Consider the following 27,719-nt stretch of genomic DNA (forward strand, 5'->3'; position numbering starts at 1 on the left):
CTGCAAGTCTTTCCCCTGCAGCCTCTTTCCTGTTCCCCAAACGGTAGTACAGGACAGAAACCTTTTGTTTTGTGACTTTGCTTATGTTTTGCCTTGTCTCCCTTTCTTGCAGGCGGTATTTCAGATGCAGTCAGTGAAATGCCTTAAGTGTCAGGAGGAGAACCGGGTGGTGTTACCGTGCCAACATGCTGTGCTGTGTGAAACGTGCGCCGAGGAGGGAGAGTGCCCCATCTGCCATCCCAACAGGCCCCATTCTCTGCAGTCGTGACCTTCCAAGGACGCTTGGTCTAATCATATCGTATAGAACTTTTTAACTTTATACATACGTACATATATATGTATGTGTACATATATATATGTATGTGTATATATATATATGTATATATGAGTGTGTGTATGTGCATGTTTGTGTATGTATATATGCGCACACACACACGCACATACACACACAAAACAAATTAGTTGCAGAGCACTTTTTAATATTTTACAACCCGCATCTAAACTGCCCCTCACCCGTGCCCCACTAATTCTAACTCTTGAGGAACTTTGAGAGCTGTTTTTAATACAGATCAAAGGGCCGTTTGTAAAGAGTCTGTGTTTCTCCTCTTTTCTATTTAGATAATAACAAATTTTTGACTATTTCCAGAAGGATTTTAAGTGGGCAAGAGGGGCTTCCATGTGCTTTCCAGAGGAAGAGTTGAGATCACAGGGAGGAATGAGGTGGATTGAAATGACTTGTTCGTGTCTTCAGTCTCCTTGCTCTTTCACTGACCCAGCTTGGTTAAAGCTGTCCTCTCTGATGGAAGCCCCACTGGGTCCCTGCCTGGTGGGGCTCACATTGCCAATCTCTGAATGTGCAGGAGCTTTGTCTGTCATTTAAACAGCAAAGTTCACTTTTTAAAAGCTTGTTTTTTCTTTTTACACACACTTTGTATATTTGTATGAAAACAAGAAAAGAGAAAAAAATATATTGGACCTAGAGCGAACCAGGCCCAACCAATCAGTGACATGTGTTCATTACTGATAAAAGCTGGGATGTTCCAGGTTTGAGCAGCCTTAGAAGTATTGCCCTTGTGTCAACTAAAGCCATTTATGAAAGGAATATGGATGCACAAGTTCATTCTTTCCAGTGGCCTCATATCTGGTGGCTGTCTAGAGACTTTTCACTGCTTCAGACCAGATTATAGTTTTCTTTTAGCCACAGGGACCCATTTCATAGTCACTGCAGAAACGCATGAAACAGTTCCAGGTAGTCTGAAGATGCTTTAGTTGAACAGACTTGATGACGACACCTTAAGGATGGCTGGTGGACTTACAGGCTCCTGAAGACCTCATGCTAGTGAGAGTGTATGCCAGCAGTGACAGAGAAATACCCAGCATGGAACAAACTGCTGATAAACCTATTCTTGCTTGGAACTGGAGGAGAGTGTAAATTCCTTGCCTTGTAGTGCTCCTCAGTGGAGATGGTTCTTCCTGACCTCAGCTGCTGATCACATCACTTTGGCATAAAACATGATGCATATTAACACTTTTGACTTAGAAACACAGCCACTATTCTTCTTTATATACATAAGTGTTAGTGGTGGAGAAATCTTAAAGGTAGTTAGTCCAATCATGTGCTGTGGCAGTGTTTCGTGTGTTACTTGGTTTCTGAGAAGAGAGAACTAGAAAGCACAAGGACTTTAATTTCAAATACTCATTAAAAATCTGTAACTCATCAGCCTCACCAGCCAGTCTGTCCAGGTGCTGGTGAGTTGGTGGTAGTCTGGCTCTCTGTTCTAGAGGACTAGACACTGACTTCCAGTGCTGTCTGCTGACTCATCACAGCAGAGAGGAAAGAAGTGGCTCCAAGCCGAAGAAATGGTCATCCTTTTCCATGGTGCAAGAGAAACGTTGCAGGGTCCTCCAGCCCTCTGTCTTCTCTTTCTTCCTATGCCTAACTCCTTTCTCAAGCGTGGGGCTTTCCACCACCCCACTATCTCTGACCTGCTGAGTGTGTTCTCGGCCTCTGTCCACAACACCCCTTGCAGAGGAGCTCAAAGGACTTTCTGCTCGCTAGGATCCTCTTCTTACTTGTCCACAACAAATTTCTACCTTAGGTCATTTCAGAAAGGCAAAGAAGGAGGGAATCCCTCAGACTAGTCCTGTACCAGCCACACCTTGTCCAGTGCAGTTCCTCTCCAGGGAAAACAAACGGCACCAGCTTAGACCTGTCTAATAACTGAGCTTTCCTGTGATTTTCTTCACCAGCACGTCCATTGGCTCTTTACATCAGATGGATTGCAGTAACCTGCTGGGATCTCAACCAAATGGCCACTCAAGTGACTAAATGTTATTTTGCACAGGATGCTGCCTGTGCTACCCTTCCCTGACCTGGAAAAGCACTGGAACCTCCAGCTGCCCGCTGTTGTTGTAGGAACAAAGGAACTGTTACCAGAGTCTTTCAGAAAGCTTCGTATTTAATGCAAAGACATAATTAGATTTGCTTCCATAATTCTACCTTTCCTTTGCATGGAAGGGGTTATATGCATTCCCAGATGATCTCTTAAGTGCAGCTCTGTGTAGTTCTTTTTTATGTTTTTCCCATTAACTTGTTTTTGGGTTTTTTGGTAAAAACGCTTTTTTTTCCCCATGTGTATTTTATTGTAACTAGCATCAGTTTTTCTAATTTTTTTTTTTTTTAATGGAGAGACACTGTTGGGTGATTATTGTGGCTATGTTGTTTGGTTATAGCCTTTGAATGTCTGTGCCATGCGGCAGCACATCTGCCTTGGTCTGATCTTAAGGAAAGACCTTTTATTAAAATATGTGAACATTTCTTTTTTAGAAACAAAACAAGGAAGAAAAAAAAAAAAGAAAAAAAAGGGGAGAGGAGGAAAAAAAAAACCCAATGAAGATAAAATTTACTAAAACATCTTTGTAACTAACTTAAATCATAGGAAATAAACTCTTGAATCAGGTCTATAATATTTATAAGAACTAGAGCTCATCAGCCTGTTTGGCTATTGCTTTGTAACACTTGTTTTTTGGTGTTTTTTTTCTGTTTTTTTTTTTTTTTTTGGTTTGTCTGCTCTCCTGCCTCTCTGTCTTTGGATAACCCTTTTTGCCAGAACTGCCTAGCGCCTGGCTGCAGGTTTCCATCCGATTCCTGTGGGGCTTCTTCACCTTGTCCCTTGCTCTCCCGGGATGAAGCTTGTCCACTGATCTGTCACTCTGTCTCAGCGTGACTTTCAGGAGTGATGCAGCTCTAGAGGGTCATAAGGGGGAACAAATATTATTCTCCAGTTTCCATGGGGGCGCATTGCTTAGCCAGGGAGGTACAAAGAAAGCCTTTTTTTTTTTTTTTTTTTCCCTCATTTTTTTTTCCTTCCCCTTTTTGTTTAAAAAAAACTGACCAGCTCTGTTTTAAAGCTTAGACTGAAGGACCAAAGAATTCAAAACTTCCCTCGTTGTGGCCCTTAACTTTTAACTGTCCTTTGTCGCTCCACAATCCTGGCAGAACAGTCCCGAGGAATTGGCAGCAGCCGGGGGCTGGCGCGTGCCCTTCCCTTGCCTCCACCCCGAGGTAGCCAGCACTCTTTGCACAAACCCACAAACCTGTAGACTGTTTCTTTCCTCTGGTTCTTTAAGAAACGCTTCTTAAAAATAGGTTTCTATGAATTTTTGTTTGCTGCTTAAAAAAAAGTGTCTGAAATGTGAATTTTTTTTCTTAGACATCAGATAGAAAAGAGAACTTGATCTTCACATCTTTTGTGAATCTTTTGGGGGCCACTTACGTGACAGAATTTCTTACTCGAGTGAGATGAGAGCCGGGGGAAAAGAGAAGTTCTGCCCCCCTCCGGCAGTTGCTGCTGCCTGCCCGGGCAGGAAGGGCTAAGAGCGAGCGCAGCGCTGCCTCCGAGGCGCGGGAGTCTGGGCAGCTTGGAGGGGGGGGATAAAAAGGGGGTGGCTAAAATAAATCTGGTGCTAAGGTATGCATCCTCTTTACTGTACTGTCAAGCTTCCTTCTGAAGCAGGAAACTCCCTTTCACAGGACGTGAGGTTTACACCAGGACTAGGGGGACTTTTTCTTTTTTGGCCAAGTCACGTTTCAAATCTAAGTTTTGCCTCAGGAGCCGTTTGAGCGAACCCAGCGCCTCTGGGCTCCCTGCGTTCCTGCGCCGTCCTCCGCGAGGACGTGTTTCCTCCCCAGAGTTTGGGAGCTTTGCAAGTGCTGACCTCTATGCCTAATCACGCAGCTTGGAGGATGCTGAGATTTGGGAGAAGGGAGTCTTAATTGCGTTGTGAAAACACAGTATTTGTACAGGTCAATAAACTCTTACTATGGAAAAACAAAACATAAAAGCAGAGGTGGCTTGAGGCAATGAGGCCCTCGGTAGCTAGGTCTCAAAGAGCAGGGATATCGCTGGGGAGAAGAGCCAGGGAAGAATTTAGGTATGTTTGCCGTCTGCATCCCCTTGGGGTACCAGGAGCGCTTTTAGGTCACCTCCAGCTGCGGCGGCGATGCGCGTGGCGCTGGAGGGACCGGGGGGGACGGTGTCGGAGCCGGAGCGCGCCGTGGCGGGGGGCGCCGCCGCCGTTCCCACGCTGGGGGTTTTTTACTGCCGTACATCGCTGAAGCTGAACCTGAGCCACTAGCAGAGCTTGTACGGCCGAGACGATGCAGAGTTCCTTACCGCGCGCGGAAGCCGTGGACGCTGCGGGGGAACACGGCGTATTTGTTGCTGTTCCACCAGCCTCCGTATTGCCTTTTTCCTCCTTTTTCCCTATCTGAGAAGGAAGAATATTACCAGTGTTTTCCTCCAGAATTACGATAATCCTTGGAGTGATAGCCAACAGAAAAAAAATTGATGTTACTGATGAAAAAAACAAAGTATTTTAACAGTGAAGTATTCATGCAGACTAGTGACTGCGTTGGAGAGATTTCTGGGGCTTCCCCACTCTGTAGCTTCCAATGTTAAAACAAAATAAATACAGTATACGTTAAGAAAATACTACTACACACTGCAGTATTTCTGGGGGCAAGTCTTGCCTAGTGTCTTCCCTGCTTTCCCCAGCAGCAAGGACACCGGGCAGAAGCGCCCCTAGTCCGTGTAGAAGTTGGCAGAATGGTAATCAGTGGTGTGTAAAATGTGTTGTTGATTCCATGTATAGAACTGTGATTTCAGCTGTCGTTCTCGCGCGCTCTTTCTCTCTCGTATTCTGTAAATATGTGTTTTGGCTGTCGGAAACCTGGTTTAGACTCTTTTCTTGGCAGAGTGAATTTGCATGTGGGGCTGAAAAGAACTCAATCTGTGTCACAATTTCCAAGGGCAGGATGGATTTTTTTTTTTTTAGAGGACAATAAATTTTTATTTTTTTGCTAAGAAAAAGAAAACAAAAATAAAGCAGTGTGTGTGCGTGCGTGCCCGGGGTGTCTGTGCAGCCATGGCCCCTTCTTTTGTGGCTGGGCGGGGAGGGGGAGAAGGAGGGCTGTGCTGTAACATCGGCTAAGACCCGCTTTCAAGTCCGCGTCCGTGGCCAGGCTGTCTCGCTCCCTTCCGTGACACCACGTAAAAACTTGTTCCCGCGCTCCCTTGTGCAACAAGCCCTTTGGAGGGGGTTGCCCGTAGTCCTTACAGTCCAACCACACACGGTCCTGCGGGTGGAGTTGGCTGTGTTGGAGACCCCTTCGGAGATGACAGACCCCCCAGAGCCCTTCAGTGCATTTTAGCACCCGAATTCTTAGGCTGAGCAGAGAAATTTGGCTCTGTCTTCTGCAAAAGCAAGGCTGGCTCAAAAGTGAGCTCTGCCTAATGCCGGGTGCCCAGGCAGCCAGGAGGGATGAATGTTCACACTGTTACGTGCGTAACGTCATGTATTGGCAACTGGAAGGCCACACTTCATATAAGCATCCCCAAAGTAGCATTTATTTTTTCAGTCAAATGAATGCTTTAAAGCTGCATCAACCAGTTGTCATTAGTGCAATTAAACCAGCATTCCAAATCACCCAATTTCTATTAAAGATTAATAGTAATGTAATCAAATCAGTAGGCACAAGTGCCTGCCCCAGTCCATTAATTCCCCTGTGGTGTTAGCACAAGCTGTTGGTATCCTGAGCACTTTGCCAGGAGGAGGACAGCGATGGGGGTTTCAGTCTCCTCAGGCTTGTGTTTGGGAGGATCAGTTATAATGTGCTTTTACCCTCGTTAGTTTTGATGGGTTGCAATACTCAGGTGAGCAGAGCAGTACAACAGTTTCTTTAAGATTTTTTTTTTTTTTTACACGCACAGCTAAAATCAAGCTAAACCACATTCAAAGCCAGTAAGTCCTTACAGCTAATTCTTGCTGTGAAGCGTGAGGCCCATTTGCTCGACCCAAATTGTCCCAGTCCCAGGTGGCAAAGCCCAGCCAGGGTCCTCACGGCAGGTGCCAACCCACGGCAGAGGAGGGACCCGCTTGCGAGGTGCAAGCCCTGCACCCAAGGGTGCTCGGCAGGGCGACCCTGGGCAAGGATGTCCCTGCCACAAAGCAGGGCTCCTTCGCCGCATCCCGCTCCAGCTGCTGGTGGCAGCGTCTTGCTTGCTGCCTGGCTCTGCAGAACTGCAGTCCCCAGCGGGGCAGAAACCAGGGAATTCAGCAGGAAAATGGCTTCCCTGTGAGCAAGAGGAGGCTTAATCCCACCAGCTGGGCGTTGGGTTGAGCCCGGCCGGGTCACCTCGCCAGCGGAGGAGCTTTTGCCCCGTTGAGCGCTCAACCGGAATTTGATGGAAAGGGTTGAGGGGAAGCGGGACGGGTGGGGGAGAGGGAAGAGGAGAGTCAATGCTCTGATTGCTAATTAATAATAATTGCAGCTCAAACCAGCTTGATAACCAGAGGAGACTCAGCAGCCACCTGCTCGCTGGGAAATGCTGCTGTTACAGCCAGGACACATCTGCGCTGGTGCCTCGGCTGGAGGCTGTTCGCAGATGCCCGCCCGGTGGGGTGATGCCAGCCCTGAGGAAGCCCCCCCCGAAGGGCACAGGCCCCACAGCTCAAACCAGCACTGTGAGCCTCACACTGGGCAGGAAACAACAACAACAGCAAGACTCCCGGGGCTCTCGCCTTGCTGCCCCACGGCTTTTCGCAGGCCGACGCAGCACCCGGCGCGAGGCCATTGCCCAAAGCACAGACTCACCCAGCGCCTCAGGTTGCTTGCTTTTAATTAAAAAAAAAAAAAAAAAAAAAAAAAAGGCACGTCCACTAAGGAAGGGGATGAAAAATAAAATAAAATAAAAAAGAAAGAGAGGCACGTTGGCCACCATCACTACCCCGACTGTCTTGCATGGCATGGTGCCAGCCCACTGCGGCACGCCACGGGACCCCACCAGAGAAACCCCCCCTCCCCCAGCCCAAAACGCCACGTGCCCGCCCGGAGCGGGACCAAGAGCTCCCGGGTCCCATCCCCAGCCCCGGCAGGCCAGGCTCACGCCGCCTCCTTGGACTGCTTGGCTCGCTGCTTGCGGAGCTTGACGAAGGCCTGCGCCTCCTTGTCCCCCTTGCGCGACTCCAGCAGCCGGAGGATCTCGTCGCCTGCGGGAGAGAGCGGGCGGTCGGGGCGGGGGGAGCTGCCGGCGGCCCCCTGCCCTGCCCTGCCCTCCCCGCGCCGCCCCCCAACCTACCGCCGGGCCGGGGGTGGGTGAGCGGCAGGCGCGTCTGGGGCACCCGGCCCCCGTCGAGCTGGTCCTCGTCGGCGCCGAGCCCCGGCACGCGGCTCAGCGGGAAGAAGGCCTCTCCCTCCAGGTCGTTGGCGCCCAGCGTGTCGTAGTCGAACACGGTCAGCAGCAGGCAGGCCCCGTCCTGCCGGCATTTCTCCGGGGGCACCAGGCTGCAGCGGCGGGGACGGAAGCCGTCACTTCCCACCCACCCCATATTCCCTTACCGTCTTCCCGCGGGCACGGGCAGGGCTTCTCCGGCTGCCGCACATTGCCCTCAGTCAGCTCAAAGCACCGTGAACCCAGCGCAGCCCCATCCCAGCGTGCAGGGCCCAGGCGTCCGGGCAGCTGGACATCAGCCCCTCTCCACCCCTGCTTTGGGCACATGTCTCCACTCCCCCCCCCCCCCGGCCAGGGCAGGGCACGTGGTGGTGGTGGTGGTGGTGGTGGTGAGGGCGGTGGGGGTTGGCTGGCCCCTACATACAAGTCGAAGGCTTCGTCGAAGAGAGGGTGCAGCTCGTTCCTCTTGCACTGTGTGCTCCTGGCCACCACCTCGGGGAACTCGTGCCGCGGCTCCAGCGTGAGCTGGACGAAGGGGTCGCTAGAGCCTGGTGGGGTGCAACCGTGAGACCCCGCATGTCACGTTAGGGACCACTGCATGGCCTTTCGCAAGGGTGCCAGAGGCGCCTGGACCCTTAGCCAGCCTGAAGTAGAGCAGGAGCATCATCTGCCTTAGGTATGTTGCCACATGTCTCAGCAAGATCCTGATTTGGGGGGGATTTGTTTCCATTAAGCAGAGTCCAGACCGCCATCACAGCCACCTCGCAGCCCATGGGATGGTGCTGGAGCAGCTCCAAGCCAGCCCACGCGTGGCCCAGCGGCCTTGGGAGCTGCCGTGGTTGAGCAGCCATGGGCACTGAAAGAGCAGCGACCTCTCCTGGAGGCCTCACTGAATGACAGCTGCCCCCCGAGATGGTCCCTTGTCCCCTGGCATCTTTCTTGTTCTAGGATATTGTGTCTGAGACAGGGTTTGTGTGGCAGGAAGAGCCGGCTGCCCTCGCTGCATGCTCTTGCAGCTGCAGGCAGGATTGCTGCGAACTGAAGGTGGTGAGATGTGGGCAGAGCGGACAGCATACCCTGTGCTGCCTGCGCCCTGCCTGGCAGATCACAAGCGATCTCCAGCAAGCCCAGACTGGTAAAATAACCCCTTTCCTCCCCTAAATCAGCCTCACAGAGTGCAAGAGCAAGTGAGGACAGGCTCTCATTACTCCAAGCGGTGCTAGCGCAGTGAAGGGTTTCCCCACCCGACGCTCACTCACCGTTGGAGTCCAGGGGGATGAGGTTGACGGCGTTGAGGACCTCCACGTGGAGCTTCTGCTCTGAAGGGCGGTAGAGCACTTTAATCGTCACGGCCCCGTACTTCTCCGAGCTGGTGTCCAGCTGAGCGAGACAGCACAAAATAAGGGTGCTGTGTTTTGGCTCTTGCACACTCAGAAAAGGGATGTCCTGGGTCTGGCAAGGGCTGAGAAGACATGTTATCAGGCATTGGGAGGCAAGAGGGGCCCTCTGGCCTGAGGGAGCAATTTCCTCCCCATCAGCTGGCTGGCTAAACCCCTCCAAACCTGCCCACTGCCAGGGCAAAACTGCTCCCAAGAGCACCTGGAGCTGGGGGAGCCAATAATGATGGAGAAACCAGGTGGTTTGACTAGAAGGGTTGCATCGTGTAGCCTCATGTGTGCGTGAGGAAGGGAGCCTGGCCGGGGCAGAGCAAAGGAAAGGGCTTGTGGGCAGCTCTGACCTGCTGCTGGATCCTGTTGCTGAAGTATTTCTGGATGAGTTTGCGACTGGTGGCAGAGCAGAGGGCCAGGTGGGTCTCCAGCGACTGGGAGGAAGAGGACGAGGTACGATGGTCACGTGCGCAGACAGGCTCGCAGCCAGGGAGCTGTCTTGCTTCTGTCCCTGGCACAACCGAGGCTGTCCCGCAGTCCCAGAAGACACAGAGACAGTCAGAGCCTCCTGCGCACCACCCCTCCGCAGGGCCTTACCAGGAAGGCTGCAGTGTGGAGGGTCTCCAGTGGCAGTCCACAGCCTTCGGCATAAAAACAGAGCTCCAGGCTCTGTGGAAAATGATGTTGTTAGATGGCACCTGAAATATGTCCTAGGCAGCCCTGCTCCACGTGCCAGGGCTCCCGGCAGCCAGCCCTCCCTGATACCTTCAGGGCACAGTGCAGCTTCTTGTAGCGCTTGGCCGAGGTGACCTGCTGCTGGGCAGCTGCCGACAGCACGTCCAAGGTGTGATGCCAGAGGAGGGTGAGGAGGCTGTGCCGGGTGAAGAAGAAGGGCTGTTAGCATTGGGTAGGGGATTATAGGGGTCTCGGTTCTCAGCCAGGGTGTGAGAGGCTTAGCGAAGTCCCAAGGAAAACCCAGAGCTGCTTTCACGGCCAGAGGGAACTGGCTCATCTTGCCAGCCAGCCTGAAGGCAAGGATATCCCTGAGCCCCATGGGACGCTCCGGCCAGCGAAGGCAGGTTTCAGGCCCCGCTTGCTTAGGCAGGGCCAGCTCTTCCCTCCCTGCAGCAGACAGGGCACTGCGGTGCTGCTGGCCCCTGCCACGGTGCATCTCCGGCCTCTGCCCCTGTCACCTTTTAAAGTTCTCCTGGACCAGATGTTCATTGAGATACTGCAGCTCTGACTCCAGAAACTTCATCAGTGGCATGATGGACTGCAGTGAGAGGAAAAGCATGTCAGGGAGGGTACCAATGGGCTGTATCTGGCAAGACTTAACTGGGAGTGGGGCAGAGAACTGACAGCTGGCTAGAGCCAGCAGGGCAGGGATGGGCTCCTGCAGCAAGGGCACGGGCAAGCTGCACTTGGGTCTAATCCTGGTTGCCAGTATGGGTGTCTAACAAAGCATTTGGGAGTCTGGACCCCATGGTGTGTGTCCCCTGGGTCCCAGGAATGGGCTGTGGGGCAGAGGAAGGCAGCGAAGGGTGCCAAGGGCCTTCCCCAAGCAGGTTAAGTATTGTTTGTGGCTGCCTGCAGCCCCTCAGCATGGTGTCTAGGCAGCCCCGCGGCCACAGGCGAGCTGCAAAAGGAGTGCGGCCAGGAGGGTCCAAGTACTTACATCCTCAGGCTCTTGGGTGTCCTGGGAGGCTGAGAGCTCCTGGATGTGTCTGGCAATGCCCTCTTCCAGCTGCCAGAGAGGAAACTCAACTGAGACACTTTGGTTTTGCCTTCATTCCGCAACAGTATGCTACCAGCCTCCCTGTGCCAGGGTCTGGTGGGCACTCAGGGCACTGCCTCCCCGCAAAAAACCCGTGGCACCTTCCAGCACATGTCCTGCCTCCTCCTTCCCAAGCGAAAGTTCTTCCTTGAGCCTCCTTGTAGGAGTTGTCCTTAACTAAGGATTTGTTTTCCTCCTCAATCTTCCTTTACATCAGCTCCATCTCATAGGACCCCAGATCCATCCCAGCAGGCAGAAGATGCCCTGGGCTCTGTGGGCTCCAGGCCAGCTTGACTTAAACCTCTCTGGTTTGGGCCAGGTGAGGGGCAAGGGGGGACAGTGGTGGGCGGTTACCTTCGCAGCTAGAGCTTTCACCACATCCCTGATCTCGTGATCAAGGCAGGAGATGGTGCTATCTAGCTGGTTGTGCAGTGTGTGCTGGATCTGCTCTGGGTTGATGACAGTCCCCATGCGCTGCTCCAGATGAGGCCAGTCCAGCTGTGATGGCAGCTTCAGGATCAGCAGCCGCAGCTGCTTGATATTGTTCACCACGATGCAGAGCTGAGGGAGAAGGGTCTGCTTCAGAGCGTCCCAGCACAAGCCCCCACTGTGCATACCTTGCCGGCTCAATCAACGCCCATCCCATTCCCTCTGCTTATGTGATTTCCCTCCTGATTTTCCAAGACTGTAGATGTGAAGGGAAACTGAGGCAGACCTTCTGACCTTGCTCCATGCCCACTCAACCCCATGAAAGCCAGACCAGGGATGGTGGGTCTCCTGGCTGGGTGCTCTGAGCTCATCTCCTCTGCCTGGTTGTGCTGCCCCTGAGTCATGGGCCCAGCCCTGATACCAACCCTGTTGGCTGCATCGCCCTCATTCTGCTCACGCAGCGACAGCTCTTCAGCCCTTGCCTTGATCAGCTGGCAGTACATCAGGGCAATTTTGCACATGTCCTGGAGAGTAAAGCAGCAGGATTGAGCAGGAGAACAGATAGCAAAGAGATCACCTTGGAGCCAGGGGATCGGCACTGGCTTGTCCCAGCAGGGCAGGACACTAGTACTCTACACCGAGACTTGTCTCCAAGAGCAAGGGGAAACTCCTGCCACTGGTGCCTGCAAGCACAACTTCTGCTCATGAGGTCCAGGTGTACAAACCTCCACGAGCTTCACCATGATCATGAAGGCTTCCTCTGGGTCTGGCCAGTTCAGCTGCTGCCAGGTCTTCACTATCTGGGCATAGCAGGTGGACAGGTCGACGGTAGATGTGCTGTGCTTGTTGAGCTCCCCAAAGGGCACCAGCTGGGTGGGCAAAGAGAGCAAATGTGGCTTAGTTCATCTGGGAAGAAGCCATTTTGGGAGGGAGAGCTACTCCTTTATTTTAAGATCTTCCTGGCTCTGATCCTATATGCTGTCTCCATGGTCATCCTGGCCACTTTGGGGAGCAGAGGAGACAAGGATGGAGAAGTAGTGCGCAGAGGGCAGGCTGGAGCAGTTGGAGATCCCCACTCTGGTTATCGTCCCCTATTTCTATTCAACATGGTTGAACTGTACCAAAGAGCAGAGTGAGGAGCCTCCAGCCCCATGGCTGCATTTCTCTCTCCTCTCTTTCCAAATGTCAAATGTGATGGTGGCATTTGCAGCATTGCACTAACTGCAAGCTCATCAACTTGCTCTGCACAAGCTGCCAGAGAGCAGTGAGGGAAGAGGCATGGGGACGCCAGTGCCCTGGGGACAAATGAGATGAGCAAGTCATTCACTATGCACTTGGAACAGGAGCCAGTCTGCTCCTGGGCAGCAAGAGGCAACTGCTCTGGTGAACTCAAGGCTGCAAGGCTTGAGCTAGCAAAGGCCAAAGAGAGAAGTGAGGACCATAAATAGCCAGGGAGCAAAAGACTCCCAGAAGGCCAGATGGGAGCGTGTGGAGGGAGATGTCAAGTCCCTGGGAGGCTCAAAGGAGGCGTTCTCCTCCCCATGTTACCTGGTCCATCTGGACAGCTCTCTGTGTCCTCTCCAGCGCAATTGTGTAGGCTTTCTGCAGCCACTGGGGCACAGCTTCTTTGAACCACTGGTGGAAGTCACTGAGAGCCAAGGGTCTGTCCCTGGGGGATAAAAGCACCAACCTGGCTTCTCTAACTGTACAACAGAACAGGGCTACAAACCCTCCTTTCTCTTAGATGTGAGACCCTGCCCCAAGGAGGAGAAAGCCTCCGCTGAACCCTTGGCACAGTCCCTCCCAGTAACAGTTCCCGAGAACACAAACCTGTAAAAAGAGCCCCATGAGGAACATGCTAAGGAGAAGACTCCACCTCTGCCTCTGACAAGCCTGAAACCCTTCTGATGATGTGTCAGAAGACAGACATCCAACAGTCTGGTCTCTCTGCCCTTGTAACTAGTGACAGTTACAAAATTAATCCAGACAGAGGTGAATGTGAAGGGCCTGGAGCTTCTCTGAATTAACTCCACATGGAGATCAACAAGCTGGTCCAATTTAAAGAGCATCCTGCTTCCAGGAGAGCTAAACAGCCAATTCATTCCTACCCTCAAACATCTCCTCCCTCTCCAGCGTTTATCAGGGCTCAGCCTGAACGGGTTGGTACCTCCTTGGGAGGAAGTCCTTCATCTGATAGAGCTCCTGCAGGCTCATGTAGAGCTGGAAAAGGCTCTCGGCCGTGGGCTTGGACATACTGCTGTCGATCTCACTCAGCTGCTCTTGTACATGCTTTGCAACCTAGCAATGATGAAAGGGAAAAGGGGGGGGGTATCTCATGGCAGGAGAGGTGTTAGCGAGAGTCAGACCAGTAAGCCTTAGACTGTTCTGGGAGCTCAGGGGACATGAGATGAGGGGTCAGCTCCAGGGACTCCCCTTCCTTTTGGCTGGCATTTCAGGAAATTCAGTGGGTCAAGCAGAGGGACAAACATATTACAATCACTTAATGGGCATGCAGGGAAAGACTGAGAACTTCCCTGGCTTGCTCTTGCAACAGTCAGTTGCAGAAAGACAAGCCTGAGACAGTGCTAAAAATCTCAGCCTGGCTTTAATTTTTAGTCTCATGACTGCAGAGCAGCCCAGGTTTGCTCACCAGGCTCTCCAGCTCCAGGTAGGCAATGCAGAAGATATTCAGTTTCAAGGTGCTGCAAGAGAGAAACAGGGAGTCAGGAGTCTGCCATACCCTAGGCAGCAAATGCAGCCCAGCAATCCTTCCCCAGCTCATATCCTTGCTGTAAGAGCAAGCACAGCACAGAAGCAGTATCACAGCTCTAGGAGATCTTCTAAGAGGGACCACTGGAAGATGAAGAAGTCATTAGCTAGTTAATATCTGTTCCTTCCTGAGACCCCAGGAGGAGATTTCCTGTCTCCTGGGTCTCATAGCTTGGGTTTATTCCTCTAGATTTCCTTTTACGGGCATTAATTGTGGAGCCTGAGAGGATGAATGAAGTGTCAGTGTCCTGTGGCTCTTGACCCCAAGGGAAGTGGACAAGGAGAAGTCCACCTCCAAAACCTACCTGATGAAGAATTTATTCCAGATTTTGTTGCACTGTTGGAGATCTCCTATCACCTCCAGAAGGAGCTTGGCTAGGGCTTTGCCATTCTCCTCCATGCTCTGCAAAGGAAAGAAAAGCTTATTTTTGATATGCAGTGGCTGTGAGGTGACCTAGGCTCCATTCAGTTAATTTTTTTGCTTGTGAGGTAGCAATCTAGCTTTAGGACCACTAGGAAGTTGTCAGTAAACATCCACTGTTGCCTCATGCTTGTGTAGTTGTGCTGGGGACCAGCTCCTTCCTGTTGGGTGAGTATCACACCAAGGTTTTAAGCTTCAGTGTACCTTAGCATGTGCAGGTAACACAGCTCATAGTAGGCTGGAAAGCTAAATATCTAGAGTGTATCAGAAAACTGCAAAAGCCTCATCTCATCCGCATCATCCCATCCCTTGGGCCTGCCACCCGAAGCTCAGCAAATTGCTTCTTGTAATCTCAGAAAGGCAGAAATGGGACCTGACCTTCATCATAGGCTTCAGGTGCTGCTTCTTCATGTGAAACCACTCTGTAGTTCCTGACTGCAAGAGAGGAGACTTGGTGTGAAGGTGGAGGAACAAAATCAACTCTGTTACCCGATTCGCTCTCCCTGTCCTCTAGGTATGGGTAAGAACCAGTGTGGCCTGGTGAGAACTGTGGGGCCCAGACCCATGTGGCACTTTCCAAGTTGAGCTGAAGAAGAAGAGAAGCTGGTATTTTTACCCCAATGGTAGTCCATATGTTTGGCAGCCTTTGGAGGAGGAAAGGTTTAGGTATGGGCATTGGAGAGGGGAAGGATGGAAGGGAACAGCCACAGGGCCCCAGCTCCCTGGGACTGCGATGGGAGATACCCTCCTGCTCCTGGTACCTTGAGAGCCTCAGAGACCATTTCAAGGAGGTCAGAGCTGAGTGTGCACAACTCTCGGAAGGCTTTCATTTTGCACATCTGGACCAGGACTCTGCAAGGTGAGAACCACTGGTGAAATCCAGCACAAACCCTTCAAAAACAACCACCCAGGAGACCCTATGCAAACAGACCTTCTCCTCCTGAGAAAATCCCCCGTGGGGAGCCTAGGACTAGAAGCCAGACCACAGATGGAGGGATGTACATGTTGCACAGCCGTTATGGGGCCAGCAGCCTGGAATGGGGCAGAAAGGGCTCTCACGGGTTTTTGCTCAAACTTCAACACCCCCTTTCTCCCCAAGGACAGGTGGCAGGAGTTGGAAGGATTACCAAGCTTGTCCATCTCAGCAGGCCAAGTATCATGACCCCAAGTGCAGCTGACACTGGCTGATGAACGCAGCAGTTGACTCACCTGAGTAAGGACTGGAGCCTCTCCGTGGACCTTGGGACAGAGAGGGGGAAAACGATGCGGTACCTCCGGATGACAGAGATCCCGTAAGTCAGCAAGGACTGGAAGGACTCAGCCAGCTCTGCTCTCTGGGGAGAAGGAAGGAAACTCATGCTGCCATTGCTGGCTGGAGATGCCAGAAGGTACATGGCACTGAGGCAGAGGGAGCCTGTCTCAGACTCATTTCTAGCCTGCTCTAGAAACATGAAAACCTCTTGATGCCCTAGGTAACTTCTCCCTGAAGGGGGCTGAATTGATCTTTCTGCTTAAACTTCACAGCCTATACAGGAAAAATTCAGAGTCGCAGCAGAGTGCTGGGAGGCCCTGGGAAACTGGGCAGGGATTGGAGAGCAAGAATTGGAGGGGAGGAGTGGCAAAGTAAAGGGTGAGGGCCTCTCTGCACAGAGAGGGATCAGTTTTGGGTAGAAAGGGCTACCTGACATGTGCATTGTCTGTGGACCCTGCTGCTGGTTCCTCCCCAGAAATACCTCCTGGCCACCCTGGCCCACCACTGGGGTCTCCAGGCTCTCAGGGCATTCCTATACCCCACTATCTCTTGTCCTTTCTGGAGCACAGGGAGGGAAACCGCACCAACTTGGCTGCGCTGGTGGCAACTGGCATTCGCCCCAAGAGGAGCTGGGAGGAGAAGCCCTGGCTCTGGTGCCTGGGGCACATTTCCCCTGGGCTGCCCCAATCTCTGTCCCGTCTGGTGCCTCCTCTCACCTGCTCTGGTCTCAGGCGCTCCTGTACCCACTGGTACTCGATGCTGGTGATCTGGTGGAGCAGGCAGTTGCTGTTGAACTCGAGGTTCTGGTAGAGCTTGCTGTAAGCCAGCCACTGCCTGCAGTGCCGAAGAGAGGCTGAGGTGAGTACCGCAGCACTGGGGCCGTCTCTGGCAGCTGGAAGAAGACCCTCTTGGCCCGACTGCTCCCGCACGCACAAACCTCGATTTCAGAGCTCAGTTCGGTAACACAGCAATCATGAGCGATGAGGGAGTGACCACAGACACCGGAATGGGGCTCCCTCACCCACATCTATGCTCCTCTGCCCACAGCTATGGCTGTGATTGTGGCAGGACCTAGGTCTCCTGCTGCTGCTCACAGCCCTGGGCTTAATACCAGTAATGCTAATCTAAACTTCACAGGATAGACTGGGCCCAGAAGGTGTACAGTGTGGGCAAATCTGCTTGCAGAGAGGCACAAGGCAAGAGTGAGCTACACATGAGGGAAGAAGAAAAAGAGCTCAATGATGCTGGAGAAACAGCCAGGGCCAGCTGACCTGGCCACGTCCAGCATTGACAGTCTTGTTGGGGAGATCTCAAAGCATACCACTGACTGCCAGGGAGGTCCACAATGCCCTTGAGACACAAGGAGACATTATTAGGGCAATCTTTCAAGTGGGAAACTAAGGACTTGTCCAAGGTCAAACAGCATCAAGGTAAAGACGCCAGGACCTGTGAACTCCCCCCTTACTGCTATGTCGTTGCTCACTGGCACAGCTCCCTGGGATGCAAGGTACTCACGCCATGACCTGGTGGAAGTCAGACAGATCCTTCTGTGTGGCATGCAGGTAGAGCACAGTGATGGCATGTTTGCTCAGCTCCCCATCCCAGGCAGTGCTGCCAGACTGCAGGAAAGAGGATGCAAAGTGAGGGTGATATGCCCCAGAACAAGCGAGGAGCAGAGGACTGGCACAGTGGCTAGGTGCATTTGCAGGACCACTGCAGGAACAGGCTGCTGTGAGGGCTGTTGGGCATGACCACACACCACAGACCTCCATGGACTATGCACCATGATCCACCTCCCCAGGAAACAACTTGTCACTTTGTGGTGCCTGCAGCAGAATGTCAAACTCAATGGGCTCTGAAGGAAGCCCTCACCCCAGCCCACCTGCTAAAGAGCAGGGAATTAAACCTTCATTTCCAGTGCTTCTCCACTATCTCTCCCCTTGCCAATTAACCTTCTCAGTACCTGATGTTGCAGGATCTCATAGGACACCAGCTGCTGCAGAAGGTGACGATGGACATTGTAGCTTGGCTGTGTCCTGCTGCTCGTGGTGGTCCTCTGAAAAGAGACAGCACTCAGGATGAAGTCAGAGAGTGGAAACACAAGAACCCATTAAGGGTAGGGCCAGAGAGCCCTTGCTGAAGCCAAAGCAGTAACCAAGGTACTGCAGGTATGCCTGCAGAGCAGGTGGTAGAAGTCTCCACACTAGTGTTGAATGTGTTGGCTATGTGCCCCTGCACTCAATAGCAGGGCCAAGGTGGTATCCAGTGAGTGGGACCCTCTTGGTGCCTGGGACGTGGACCTGGGATCCTGAGACAGGGACCCGGGGATGAGCAGAAGGAGACGCTTCATTCGGCTAAGCCAGTGGTAAGAGACTCCTTCCCTTGTCCCCTCCTACCTTCTTGTGTGTTAGCAGGAACTGCAGGTGACATTGTCCTCGGTTGGGGTACGTTTCTGTTCGGGGCTCCAGCAGGTGCCACTGATCATCCCTGCAATGCAGGTCCTGCACCCACAGAGACGAGGTGTAAAAAACCAGGGCTGCCTTCCAAACGAAGGATCCCCTTCAGAGAACAGGTCTCCAGTGCATTAACAGGGCAGGAAGATGCTCTGTTTGATAACTTTTATATGTAGTTTAAAAAAACCATAACCTCTGAGAAAGGGCTTTTGGCTGGCCAGGCACCAACCACCATGTTGGGAGACCCAGCACCTATGTGTAGCTCAGCTGCTGATTAGAGCGCTGAGCCCGAATTAGCCCTGTGTCGCTGGAGGATTATGATCCTCCCCAGACCCCACGAGGCTTAATTAGTATTTGTGGAGTCTCTCGGAGGAGAAGTTATGTCAAACACGCAAGCAGCACCCCGCTCTGCTCTCACCTTCAGGCGAAGAACCACATTCCCCAGGAAATCGTCCTGGCCTTTATCTTTTCGAGCATCCTTAAAGATCCTATAAGGCACAAATCAGGAGGTGAAAAGGTTTCCTGTTTCTTCCTCGTGTCTGTGATTTTGCGGGAACATCCCCATCCCTTCACCTCCTGCTGGCTACATACATGACTTCTACCACATCTCCAAAAGCAACTTGTAAAATTAAGGAGGCAAATGGGCAGTTTCTAAACCCTCACTTCTCTGCACCTGGCAGTGCCATCTGTACAGCGCTGCTGGGCTGCGGCAGCACCCACCTTTTGAGGCCATGGAGGTCCGTCAGCTCCCCCAGCTTGTGCCGCACAGACTCCACAACGTCTGAGTCCCTGGAAGGGCAGACAGAAAAACCCATGGGAAAAGTAAAGAGGAAATTCAGGCTACTGCAAAACATTTCGTGCTGAAAAGACAGTGCAGAAGGGAAGGTGGAATGAATGTGGTGGGGCTGAGACCACCCTCCAAAACTATCTTCCATCCAGAACCTCCAAACACACTGCTTATTTCCAAGAGCCACCCTTGTCTAGTAATAAAATCAAGATTTAATCTTCAGTTGCTTGGACAATAAACCCTACTCATACAGAAGCAATCTGGGCTCTTTCCACTTCATAGTGGGCACATCATACGCTTTGCTCTTGGTGACTGCTTGCAGCAGAAAGCAATGGGGAACCAGGTCCCAAGCCAGTTTCTAGGGCTTTTTAAAGGGTGCAGGATCAAGGAATGCCTTGGTGACCCTCCCAGGACTCTCTGCAATGAGGCAGGACCCTTCTCAGGTCTGGCATGTGGGTTGGGGCTGCCAGCCCAGGAAGAAAGATGCTGCTGCTCACCACATGTCCAGGTGGAAGCTGGCAGTTTCCACGTCTTCAAACTCCCTGCAACGTGCAAACGGGAAACTGTTACCTGAACAGCAGTTGTTGGGGTCGGAGAGATGGGGAGCAAGCAGGCAGAAAGATTAAAGGCAGGTGGCTGCCACCTGGCCCCCAGAGAGATGCTCCCCCATCTCTTTAGTGACCATCTAAGCCTTAAGGCAGAACACAGCAATCCTCCAGCATTCCCAGTACCTCACTGCCACCCCAACATGAGATCCCTTGGAAAGATCCTGAGATCCCTTGCTAAGTAAGGTGGCAGCCACCAGCAAAGAGGGGATGACAGGAAGGCAGATTACAGGATAAATGTCTCATCCCACACTGGGCTGAGGGTCTGGTTTATGACTTGGGTCCGATGGATCTGGTCTTCGGGGATGAGGTCTTTGACCACAGCCTTTAGCCGTTTCTTGTTCTCTGGATGAGCTGGTTCCTGGCTCTTGGACTCAATTCCCAGCAGGCAGTATGGGTCACTTAACCCTGCAACAGCAGAGAAGTGAAAGATCCCGTTGTGACAGCAAGCAGCAGCTGTCCTTTTTCTGCCCAAAACACCCACGTATCTCCACTTACCACTGACGTCTTTACCCAAAATCCCTTTGGCTTCCTTCACAGTTGCTTTCAGACAAAAAATTGGGCTCTGGAAGAAAGAAAAATTGTGTAATTTTGGAGCAGATATGGGGCGGGGGGGGGGGATCTCTTCCACCCAGCAGGCTGGATGCACATCAGGCCTGAAGGCAAAGCCTGGAGAGGCAGAAAGCAGCCACAGGGCTCAGCAGCAGGGCAGCAAGAGTCTGCAGTGCTGCCACCGATGCTGCGAGGAAGGACAGGGTAGGAGTGGGACTGTGTTGTTGGCTGCCAGCTGTCACAGTGGGGTATGGCCAGCAAACAGCTCCTGGGCAAGTGCCACAGTGAGGAGCAGCTGCTGAGCTGCCATACCCCAAAGTCCCAGTGCACAGACCAGGAGACCTTGTGGGGACACCCCATAGAGTGGGGCTGGCCCTGGGTCATGTGCTCCTGGGAGACCACATCCTTCTTCCTACCTCCAGTTCCTTGACCTGTTGCATGATGATGCTGTGCTCTTCCGGATCCATGCCGAAAGCCTGTTACAAAAATTAAGCCCGCTAACGGATGTTGCCTGACTAATGGTGGCTGGAGCAGAGCCAGGGACTTCCCAGCGCTGGGAAGCAAGGCGCTTGCTCCGTGGGAACCAGCTGGAGCACTCAGTGGGAGAGGAGCAAACAGCCCAGGAGAAAGGCTGGGCGACAGCTGAAAGCTCTTAAAGGAAAGACTTCTTCCAACAATCCTGAGCCAAAGATAAATATTTCTTCCTAAAAGCCTGCCTTTCTCAGGCGTAAGCTGCCCCCTGCCCTCTGCATAGACATTGCTGCTACATCTTTTAAGGTGACCTGTTGGTCCCTTCTCCCTGCGTGCTCTCTAGCCTCTTGCCACGAGGGTGGACACATGCAAGGGATAAGGGGAATGAGGGCAGGTTCTGAGGGGCTGCAGCGATGCTTTTGCTCCGGCTGGCACATAGCACTGACCTTTTGCACGTAGGCGTAGAGCTCCTCGGCATCAGCCACGTGGTTGGGCTCGGGCTTGCCCAGGCGGTACCGGATGGTGTAGAGGACCTCCTCGTAGAGCAGGGTAAGCTGCAGCAAGAGGGGAGCCCCGGTGACCCGTGGCCCCTCTCCTGGTGCCGGCCTGTGCAGGGGGACGTTTCATTGCTCAGGGGCAACCAAACGGGGCTCATTTGCTCCAGCTCCCAACAGAGATGTCCTTGGGGAGCCTCTTTGGGTCCCCAGGTGCTGAGCCGCATTCCCCAACCAGCAGTTGTCCTCCCAGGAGGACCATGGGCTCAGCCCTGGGGGCTGGCAGCCTTTTTACCCAAAGAAAAGCAGGTCATGCTCATACCTCTCGTTTGGAGAACCGGTGGGACAGATCCATCTAGGAGAAACGAGAAAACCAGAGATGTTTGGGTCTGCCGGTGTGGTAAAGGCCATCTCCGGAGGACACTGGGGGAGGGCAGAGGGATGGGGGTGCCAACACCCGCAGCCCTTCGGGGTGCACAGTCCCTAAAGGCCACTTGAAACCCTGCGGACACGTGAGGGCAGCACGGAGCCCCCAAGCCACGTCCTCCCCGTCACCTCGGCGGGCCGAGGAGGCCGCCGGGCGCTGGTGTTTTGGGGAAGGTGCCGGCAAAGAAGGCGTTTGGGCCAAGGCCCCGCACGGCCCCTGCTCAGCCGTGGGGACTGGAGGTGATGGGCTCCGGGGAGGGAAACACAAGCATCTATGGGGGGGGGCAGCCCAGGCCCCCAAATGACCTTAGGATCCTCCTAATAGCAGGAAAAAAAAGAAAAAAAAAAAAAAAAAAAAAAACAGAGAGCGAGCGAGCTGGGACATTAACATTTGCTAATAGCAAAACCAGGGCTGGCCTAATCCCCTGGCCATCTGGACTAAACTCAGCTCTTCCACCCACGGCGAGTTTAACCCTCGCGCACGGCTGCTCCCCAGCGCGCCGGGCCCGCTTCGTCCCGACGGCGAGCGAAGCGCTGGCCGCGGCCGGCCGGCCCGCTGCCCCGGCGCCTTCCCCGGGCCGCCGCGGGGACCGACTCCTTCCTGCCGCCCAGGGAGCCGCGCGGAGCAGGGCGGCGAGGGAAAGGCCTTCGGAAGTCGCCCCTTCCCTGGCAGCGGGAAGTGTGAGAGAGGAGGAGGAGAAACCACCCTCGCTTCGGGGAGGGCAAAGGCTGCGCCGCGGGCTCCTGCCGCGAGGGAAGGCCGCGCCGGGAGGCCGCCGCGCCGCGCAGGCCGCGGGCAGCAGCGCTCCGGCCTCCCGGCGCGGGGCCGCAGGGCGCCGGGGAGCGCTCACCCCGCGGGGCCCGGCCACGCGCCGGCCGGGGGGCGAAGCGGGACGGGGAAGCCACGTACCTCGGGGCTCTCCTCCCCGGGGCCGGTCCCCGCGGGGGCCTCGCCGGCAGCGTCCATGCCGGCGCAGAGCTCAGCCCGGGGCGGCGGAGCTGCTGTCGCTGCCTCCCCTTCCCCGCGTTCGCCTGCTCAGAGGAAACCGCAGCCCTTATCGCGCCCCGGGCATTTTAGCAAGCGGAAGCGCGCCCCGGCCTCCTCCGAGAGCGGGGCGGGCGGCCCAGCCCGGCGCTGGCGCCCCGCCGCCGCGGCCTGCCCTCGCGGGGGGCCTGGGGGTGCAGGCAGGACGGGGAGGTTTCGCATCCAATGCGGGCAAAACCTTGTGAGCGAGCGGGTGGGAGCGAGCGCACAAAACTAATCCTGAAATGGCTGAAGCAAAACCCAGCCGGAAAAGGGGCCAGGGGAGAGGAGGAGCAGGCACACGGCGGGACGCCGCGTCCCCTGCGCAGGCCTGTGACAGGGCGCGTTGCCCCATTTCCCAAAGCAGCTACCGGGGGGGGGGAAGCAGCAGGAAACCGAGTTAAAAGCTTGCGTTTAATGGCAGCTTTCGTTCTCGTAAGCAGTTTATCTGATTGCAAGTTGCAAGGCAGTTGCCCATCAAAAGCGGCGCCTTCCGCTCGGAGAGCCCCAGCAAGCCGCCCGCGCTAGCGTCCGACGTAGGGGACAGACGCGAGCAGCGGCCCGGGAGAGCGCCAAGGGACGAGCCGAGCTGCCGCGCTCCCGGCCCGCGGGCGCGCTCGGCCGCCCGGCTGGGAGCAGCCGCGGCTCGGCGTTAGCTAAGAGGCTCAACGCGGAGTTGGGGGGGAAGGAGCGCCGCAGCACCGGCTTAGCGCCGCTGCCGAAATCTATCAGGGATTTCTTTTTAATCCAAACAGGAAACCACGACCGTTGAAACCGCGCGGCCGCGGCCGTCCCCTTAGCTACGGCACGCGGCGCTGCGAGGGGACGATGCCTGCGCCGCCGGCGGATCCGGGCAGCAGGATCCCGGCAGGAGGCAGGGAGGCAGCCGGCCCGTTCTGTCCTCGGAAGGATTTGTTTCAGCGAGAGGCCGATGGCCTGAGGTTTGAGGAAAGCCGCGTGTGAAATTTCCGCCCTCCGGTGCACCCCCGCGGCGGTGCCCAGCCGCCGCTGCCGTCCCTGCGGCCCAGCCCCGGCGCAAGAGCCGCGGGGAAGCTCTTTTGTAACTGCTGTCCGCGAGCGGCGGCACGCGAGCCCGTGGATCTGCCCTGGCGTCACTTCCTCTCCTGGTTCAGCCGCGGAGTCGCCTCCCCTCCTCGTGCCCGGAGAGGGTGGCCAGCCCCGGCGCTGCCAGAGGCGCTCGAGGCTCTTTTCAGCTAAGCATTTGCCTTAGGCAAAGAGTTCAAAGGTGTCTCACTCCTTGCGAGTGGCCTGAGACGGGTCAGAGAAGTGGATTTCTACTCTACTTCCCTTGCCTTTGATGCTTGCATATGCTGCTTATTGATCTGGGGCAGCAGTGTGACGCTCCGCTGCAAAACGTCATCGTAGGAAAGCAGCGGTGTAAAGTGCAAAGAAGAAGAATTGCTTTCACCTTTCCTTTTAGCTTGGATTGCAAATGCAAAAACTGGCACAGCAAAGAGCAACCACACAGATAAGGCAGGAGGTGGACATGGCATGCTAACCCCCCTCGAGCTGCTCTCGGCTTTCGCTGTTTCTCCCCAGTAAAATAGTCACAGGACTTGAAGAAACGTCTCTTACCTCAACCGATGCAGAGAGAACAACTGGGAAGAGTTTAGCTAATCCTCATATCCACCTCCCTTTTCCTTGAAATGCTGAAGAAATAAAATCAGTATCAACAAGAAGTATTGCTAAACATCAGACAGTCATTCTCCAGCCAAAAGCCAGTTGCTGCACTGTGGCTTTGCACACTTTAGAGAGGAAAAGATCAGCTTTGATGCATGAAGTGCTGTTAAAAATACTTTCCCCAGAAGTTTCCAAACTGTTAAGCGCATCTCTAGGCGCTGGTTTTGCAATGCTGGCTGGAAACAGTCATAGCTCTGCAGGATGGACACAAGTATTTCAGATTTCCACCCCCCCCCATCCCGTCACGGGGCAGTTTGCATCTCTCCTGAAGTCTTTGTGCAGGGCTCACGTGGAGTTTTATGTACGTGTGCTGAGAGAGAGTAATTTGGTGATCGCTTTTCAATAGAAGCAAATATCCTCCATCCCCCTTGGTTTTAACCAGCAGTCACTTGCTCCCCAAAATACCAGTGGCAAAAATCACCGAGATCATGTATCTACATCTGTTTGAACCCAGAATTACTCCTCATCCTGGAAACAAGAGAAGCCCTAAAAGCAGCTGCCAAAAGTAGCACAGACTTCTGGTTAGAGGAAATAATCCCAATAAACTCCATGCCCCAAACCACAGACAGTTAGCAAGGACCTTGCAAAACACCTCAGAAACTCCAAGTTAGGAGACTTCCAGAGGAAGGGTTATAAGGAGGCCAGGGTTATAGGCTGCCCCCGGTATAATTAAGTCCTCAACGGATTCATGCATGGGGTTGTACTTGCTGCCATTGGGCCTCCAGAGAAAACAGATCACCAGAGAATAAGCATTATTGCACCCTTTAAAGGTTATCTTCCTTTTAAAGGAAACCCTGGTGCAAAAGGACTCTCTCTAACATGAACAGCGGTTTATGTTCCTACCTCTCGGCTTGATAATCCTGGTGCTGCAGCTGGCCCTCACCCTTATCTTGATCTCCGGGCTGCAACCAGGCAAGTAGTCAAAAAATTGATTTCAACATGTCCCTCCCTCACTTCTCCTTTTAAATGCCAGGTCAAATGACTATGCAAAACCAGGCTGTGTCTGCCGCAGTTTGGCAAGGCATCTCGCGAAAACCCAGCGGAGATGAGCGCCGAGCACCGGAGCGGAAGGCAGTTTCAAAATGAGATCAGAGACGCTCCCTCGCACGGGTGATCCAGCCGCCGGCCGAACCCCCAGCACTCACAGACCCCATTTGTTCTGGGACCAGTCATTTCACACCCAGGATCGATGCTGGTTATTTGCTTTCCTTCTCTACTGCAGAGCACTTAGGTTATTTCTGTCCTGCCTCAACCCAGTCCTGTTCTTCTAAAGGGGCTGAGTGCTGCCCTAGGGGAAAGCCGTGCTACTTAGGGTGGGGGAACACTGCTCCCCCCACCCACACGTCTGTTTTGCAGCAAATGGGATAGTTCAGCAGGATGCAAAGGCAAACCTTGTCTTTCTGGGAAGTGCAAAGAGGACTTCCAGGCTGTCCACATGGGGCAGCAAAGCTGCATTTGTGCAACCTGTATTTCCTCTGGAAAACCTGGGCAGGAACACGGGTTTCAACCAGGACCTCTCTGCTCCACAGAGGGTGCACATGAGGATGACTCCAGCCATGCTTCCTGCGAGACAGTCAGCACCCGGGCACCGTGGAGTGCTTTATGTGGTCGGGCACAGACCAGGCCTTGCTGTCACCAGCCCCTCAAGGGGAAATGCTGCTGTGACGCTAAGCTCTGGAGCTTCAAGCTGCTCCAGCTCCCTAGAGAATGCAAACTGAATGGTTTTCCAAAAGCGAGAGAACCAAGTGTCCTGCCCTCTCCAGCCCCATGTTCCTGCCCTCTCTCCAGTACCAGCATGTGAGCCAGATCCCAGGGTTGGGTGGGCTGAAAACTGTCCCAGCTGAAAAGCCGAGTCTCTGGCTCCCTGCACGGCTACACAAGGCAGATGGAGACACCAAATCTTTCTGGGTAGCAGTCTGCGCTTGGCTGGGCTCACAGTGATTGCAAAGGGAAACTTTAGAGAACTGGGCACCGGCACCCAACACCTCTGATACCAAGGCTACGTCTAATAGGAGGAACAGATAGTACAGAATAGCCTGCATACCAGAAATCAAGCTCTTCCTGTAAGTCTGGGTCAGGGCATGTCACAAAAGTGTTCTTGGGGCTTTGTGAAGGATTTAACCCTGTGGAAGCGCTGGGGTTGATAGCAAGATCTAATGCAGAAGTCTTAAGAGTTAGCAAAGAGGTTTTTGATTCAGTCCCTCACTCTGGCATTCAAATACTGCAGCAGCTCAAGTATCTAAGCAGATTTCATGGGCTTCCAGTTACCTCTTCCTTTAGGAGGACATGAACTTCATGTATTAACCTGGATGCTATTCATCTGGCTTGCCGTGCTCCATGACAGCTTTAAAGCATTTTCTCCATTACTGTTGTGTTACATGTAGGTAGCAAATATTTTTTCCACCTCCTTTTCCCAGTGAGATGAATTTGATGTCAGCCACACAATTTATCATCCTCTCACTGCGCCAGCGGAGCCCAGGGTAGCAGCTGTTCTTGCTGCAGCAACAAGGAAGGGACACACAGATTTAGAGGCCGTTTCATCTGCTGGTTCGTGGTGCTGAGTTCAGACTAGCGGGACATGCACAAGCCCAAGAGAAACCAAGGAAGATACTTGTGAACATGGGAAAGTTTTGGGCTGACATCTCGGTACCAGACCAGGCATGCCAGTGGGATGCATGCCAAGCGTCCTTCTGCCTGTCTGGGAGTGCTGGAGCACATATGCAAAATCACTGACCAGCTTCAATACAACAGTCCCTCCGTGGTTTTTCCTACTGCCACCTCTCCCATGTGCATGTTAAAGCTTCTCTGAAAAAAATCAGGCTTTGAACCCACCTAGATCAGAAACCTTGGAAGAAAGGAGCAAACTGCAGTGCTGATTTCCCTATCCGCAGATGCCGGGCAGACAAGTCAAAACACTGGGTATAACTGCAGCTGCTCTGTGCTGCAAGGAGAGTGACTGCACCCAAGGCAGGGCCCAGCCCTTGCAGCACAAACTACGTAAACTCAGAGGGGAAAGACTCGATTCGAGCAGGGTAAAGGAAAGATTTAGAAACACCGAATTTGCTGAGCCAAGCTCACGCCACAGATTCCACCGGCGGAGTACAAGCTAGTACCTTTTGCTCCAGTATCCAGAGACAATATCCAACTGGGAAGGAAATCAATCACCCGCCGGTTCAGAGGCAGCTGGGAGGACACCGCAGAGATCCTTCCGGGTCCGTTTGCACCCTGAAGTACAAAATCCAGCAGCCCTTGACAGCAGGTATGACTCCACTCTCCTGCTCTTACAATTATGCAGGGCTTTTCACATCCCGCTGTGGCCTCTCTCAGCAGCAAACAGCCAGCCCTTGAGCAAGGAGGGTGCTGAAATACTAGTTTCCAGTTTAGTCTCATGATGGCAGCTCTTCAAGCTGACTCATACAGAGCAGCAGACGTGTGAGTAA

At 53.6% G+C, this 27,719-nt stretch overlaps 2 protein-coding genes across 16 annotated transcripts in view; one reads left to right on the forward strand and one right to left on the reverse strand.

The window, feature by feature from the left end:
• UNK (unk zinc finger) overlaps positions 1–5,387 on the forward strand; it is a 45,546-nt gene extending 40,159 nt beyond the window's left edge. For 7 of the 9 annotated variants that reach the window (XM_062591923.1, XM_062591930.1, XM_062591931.1 and 4 more), the window contains one exon: positions 113–5,387. In XM_062591923.1, coding sequence (XP_062447907.1) covers positions 113–268 — 156 coding nt within the window. In that variant the 3' untranslated portion in view covers positions 269–5,387. The remainder of the gene's footprint in view (positions 1–112) is intronic. The other 2 variants (XM_062591924.1, XM_062591925.1) reach the window with 2 other exon arrangements.
• Positions 5,388–7,171: 1,784 nt separating this feature from the next.
• On the reverse strand, positions 7,172–27,626 carry UNC13D (unc-13 homolog D). Of its 7 annotated transcripts, XM_062591908.1 has the most exons (33): positions 27,393–27,626; positions 24,175–24,248; positions 21,451–21,483; positions 21,081–21,188; positions 20,580–20,639; positions 20,110–20,176; positions 19,842–20,019; positions 19,504–19,548; positions 18,940–19,008; positions 18,638–18,707; positions 18,163–18,267; positions 17,730–17,822; positions 17,282–17,385; positions 16,483–16,600; positions 15,724–15,848; positions 15,276–15,366; positions 14,893–14,949; positions 14,399–14,496; positions 13,975–14,026; positions 13,492–13,622; positions 12,873–12,993; positions 12,050–12,193; positions 11,750–11,848; positions 11,250–11,456; positions 10,797–10,865; positions 10,315–10,394; positions 9,887–9,992; positions 9,719–9,790; positions 9,472–9,555; positions 8,993–9,113; positions 8,158–8,281; positions 7,641–7,846; positions 7,172–7,551 (listed from the first exon to the last, which is right to left on the reverse strand). In XM_062591908.1, the coding sequence occupies exons 3-33, from the start codon at positions 21,481–21,483 to the stop codon at positions 7,445–7,447; spliced, it is 3,144 nt and encodes a 1,047-aa protein (XP_062447892.1). In that variant the 5' UTR covers positions 24,175–24,248; positions 27,393–27,626; the 3' UTR covers positions 7,172–7,444. The 7 variants fall into 7 exon arrangements, with proteins under 7 accessions (XP_062447892.1, XP_062447893.1, XP_062447889.1 ...); XM_062591909.1 differs by lacking the exon at positions 27,393–27,626 and having other exon boundaries at positions 24,175–24,299; XM_062591905.1 differs by lacking the exons at positions 24,175–24,248; positions 27,393–27,626 and adding an exon at positions 22,465–22,749.
• Between the last annotated feature and the right edge of the window lie 93 nt (positions 27,627–27,719).

Source organism: Rhea pennata, chromosome 19 (genome assembly GCF_028389875.1).
Source record: "Rhea pennata isolate bPtePen1 chromosome 19, bPtePen1.pri, whole genome shotgun sequence".
Classification (NCBI taxonomy): Eukaryota; Metazoa; Chordata; class Aves; order Rheiformes; family Rheidae; genus Rhea; species Rhea pennata.

Excerpts from the sequence above, each read along its gene's own strand:
- UNC13D (XM_062591905.1), bottom strand. The coding sequence starts at position 22,521 with ATGGACGCTGCCGGCGAGGCCCCCGCGGGGACCGGCCCCGGGGAGGAG. Across the intron at positions 20,640-21,080 it reads TCTACGCCTACGTGCAAAAG|GCTTTCGGCATGGATCCGGA; the intron begins GTCAGTGCTATG and ends TTTTTGTAACAG. Across the intron at positions 14,497-14,892 it reads ACCTGAAGCCTATGATGAAG|AGCATGGAGGAGAATGGCAA; the intron begins GTCAGGTCCCAT and ends TTTCCTTTGCAG.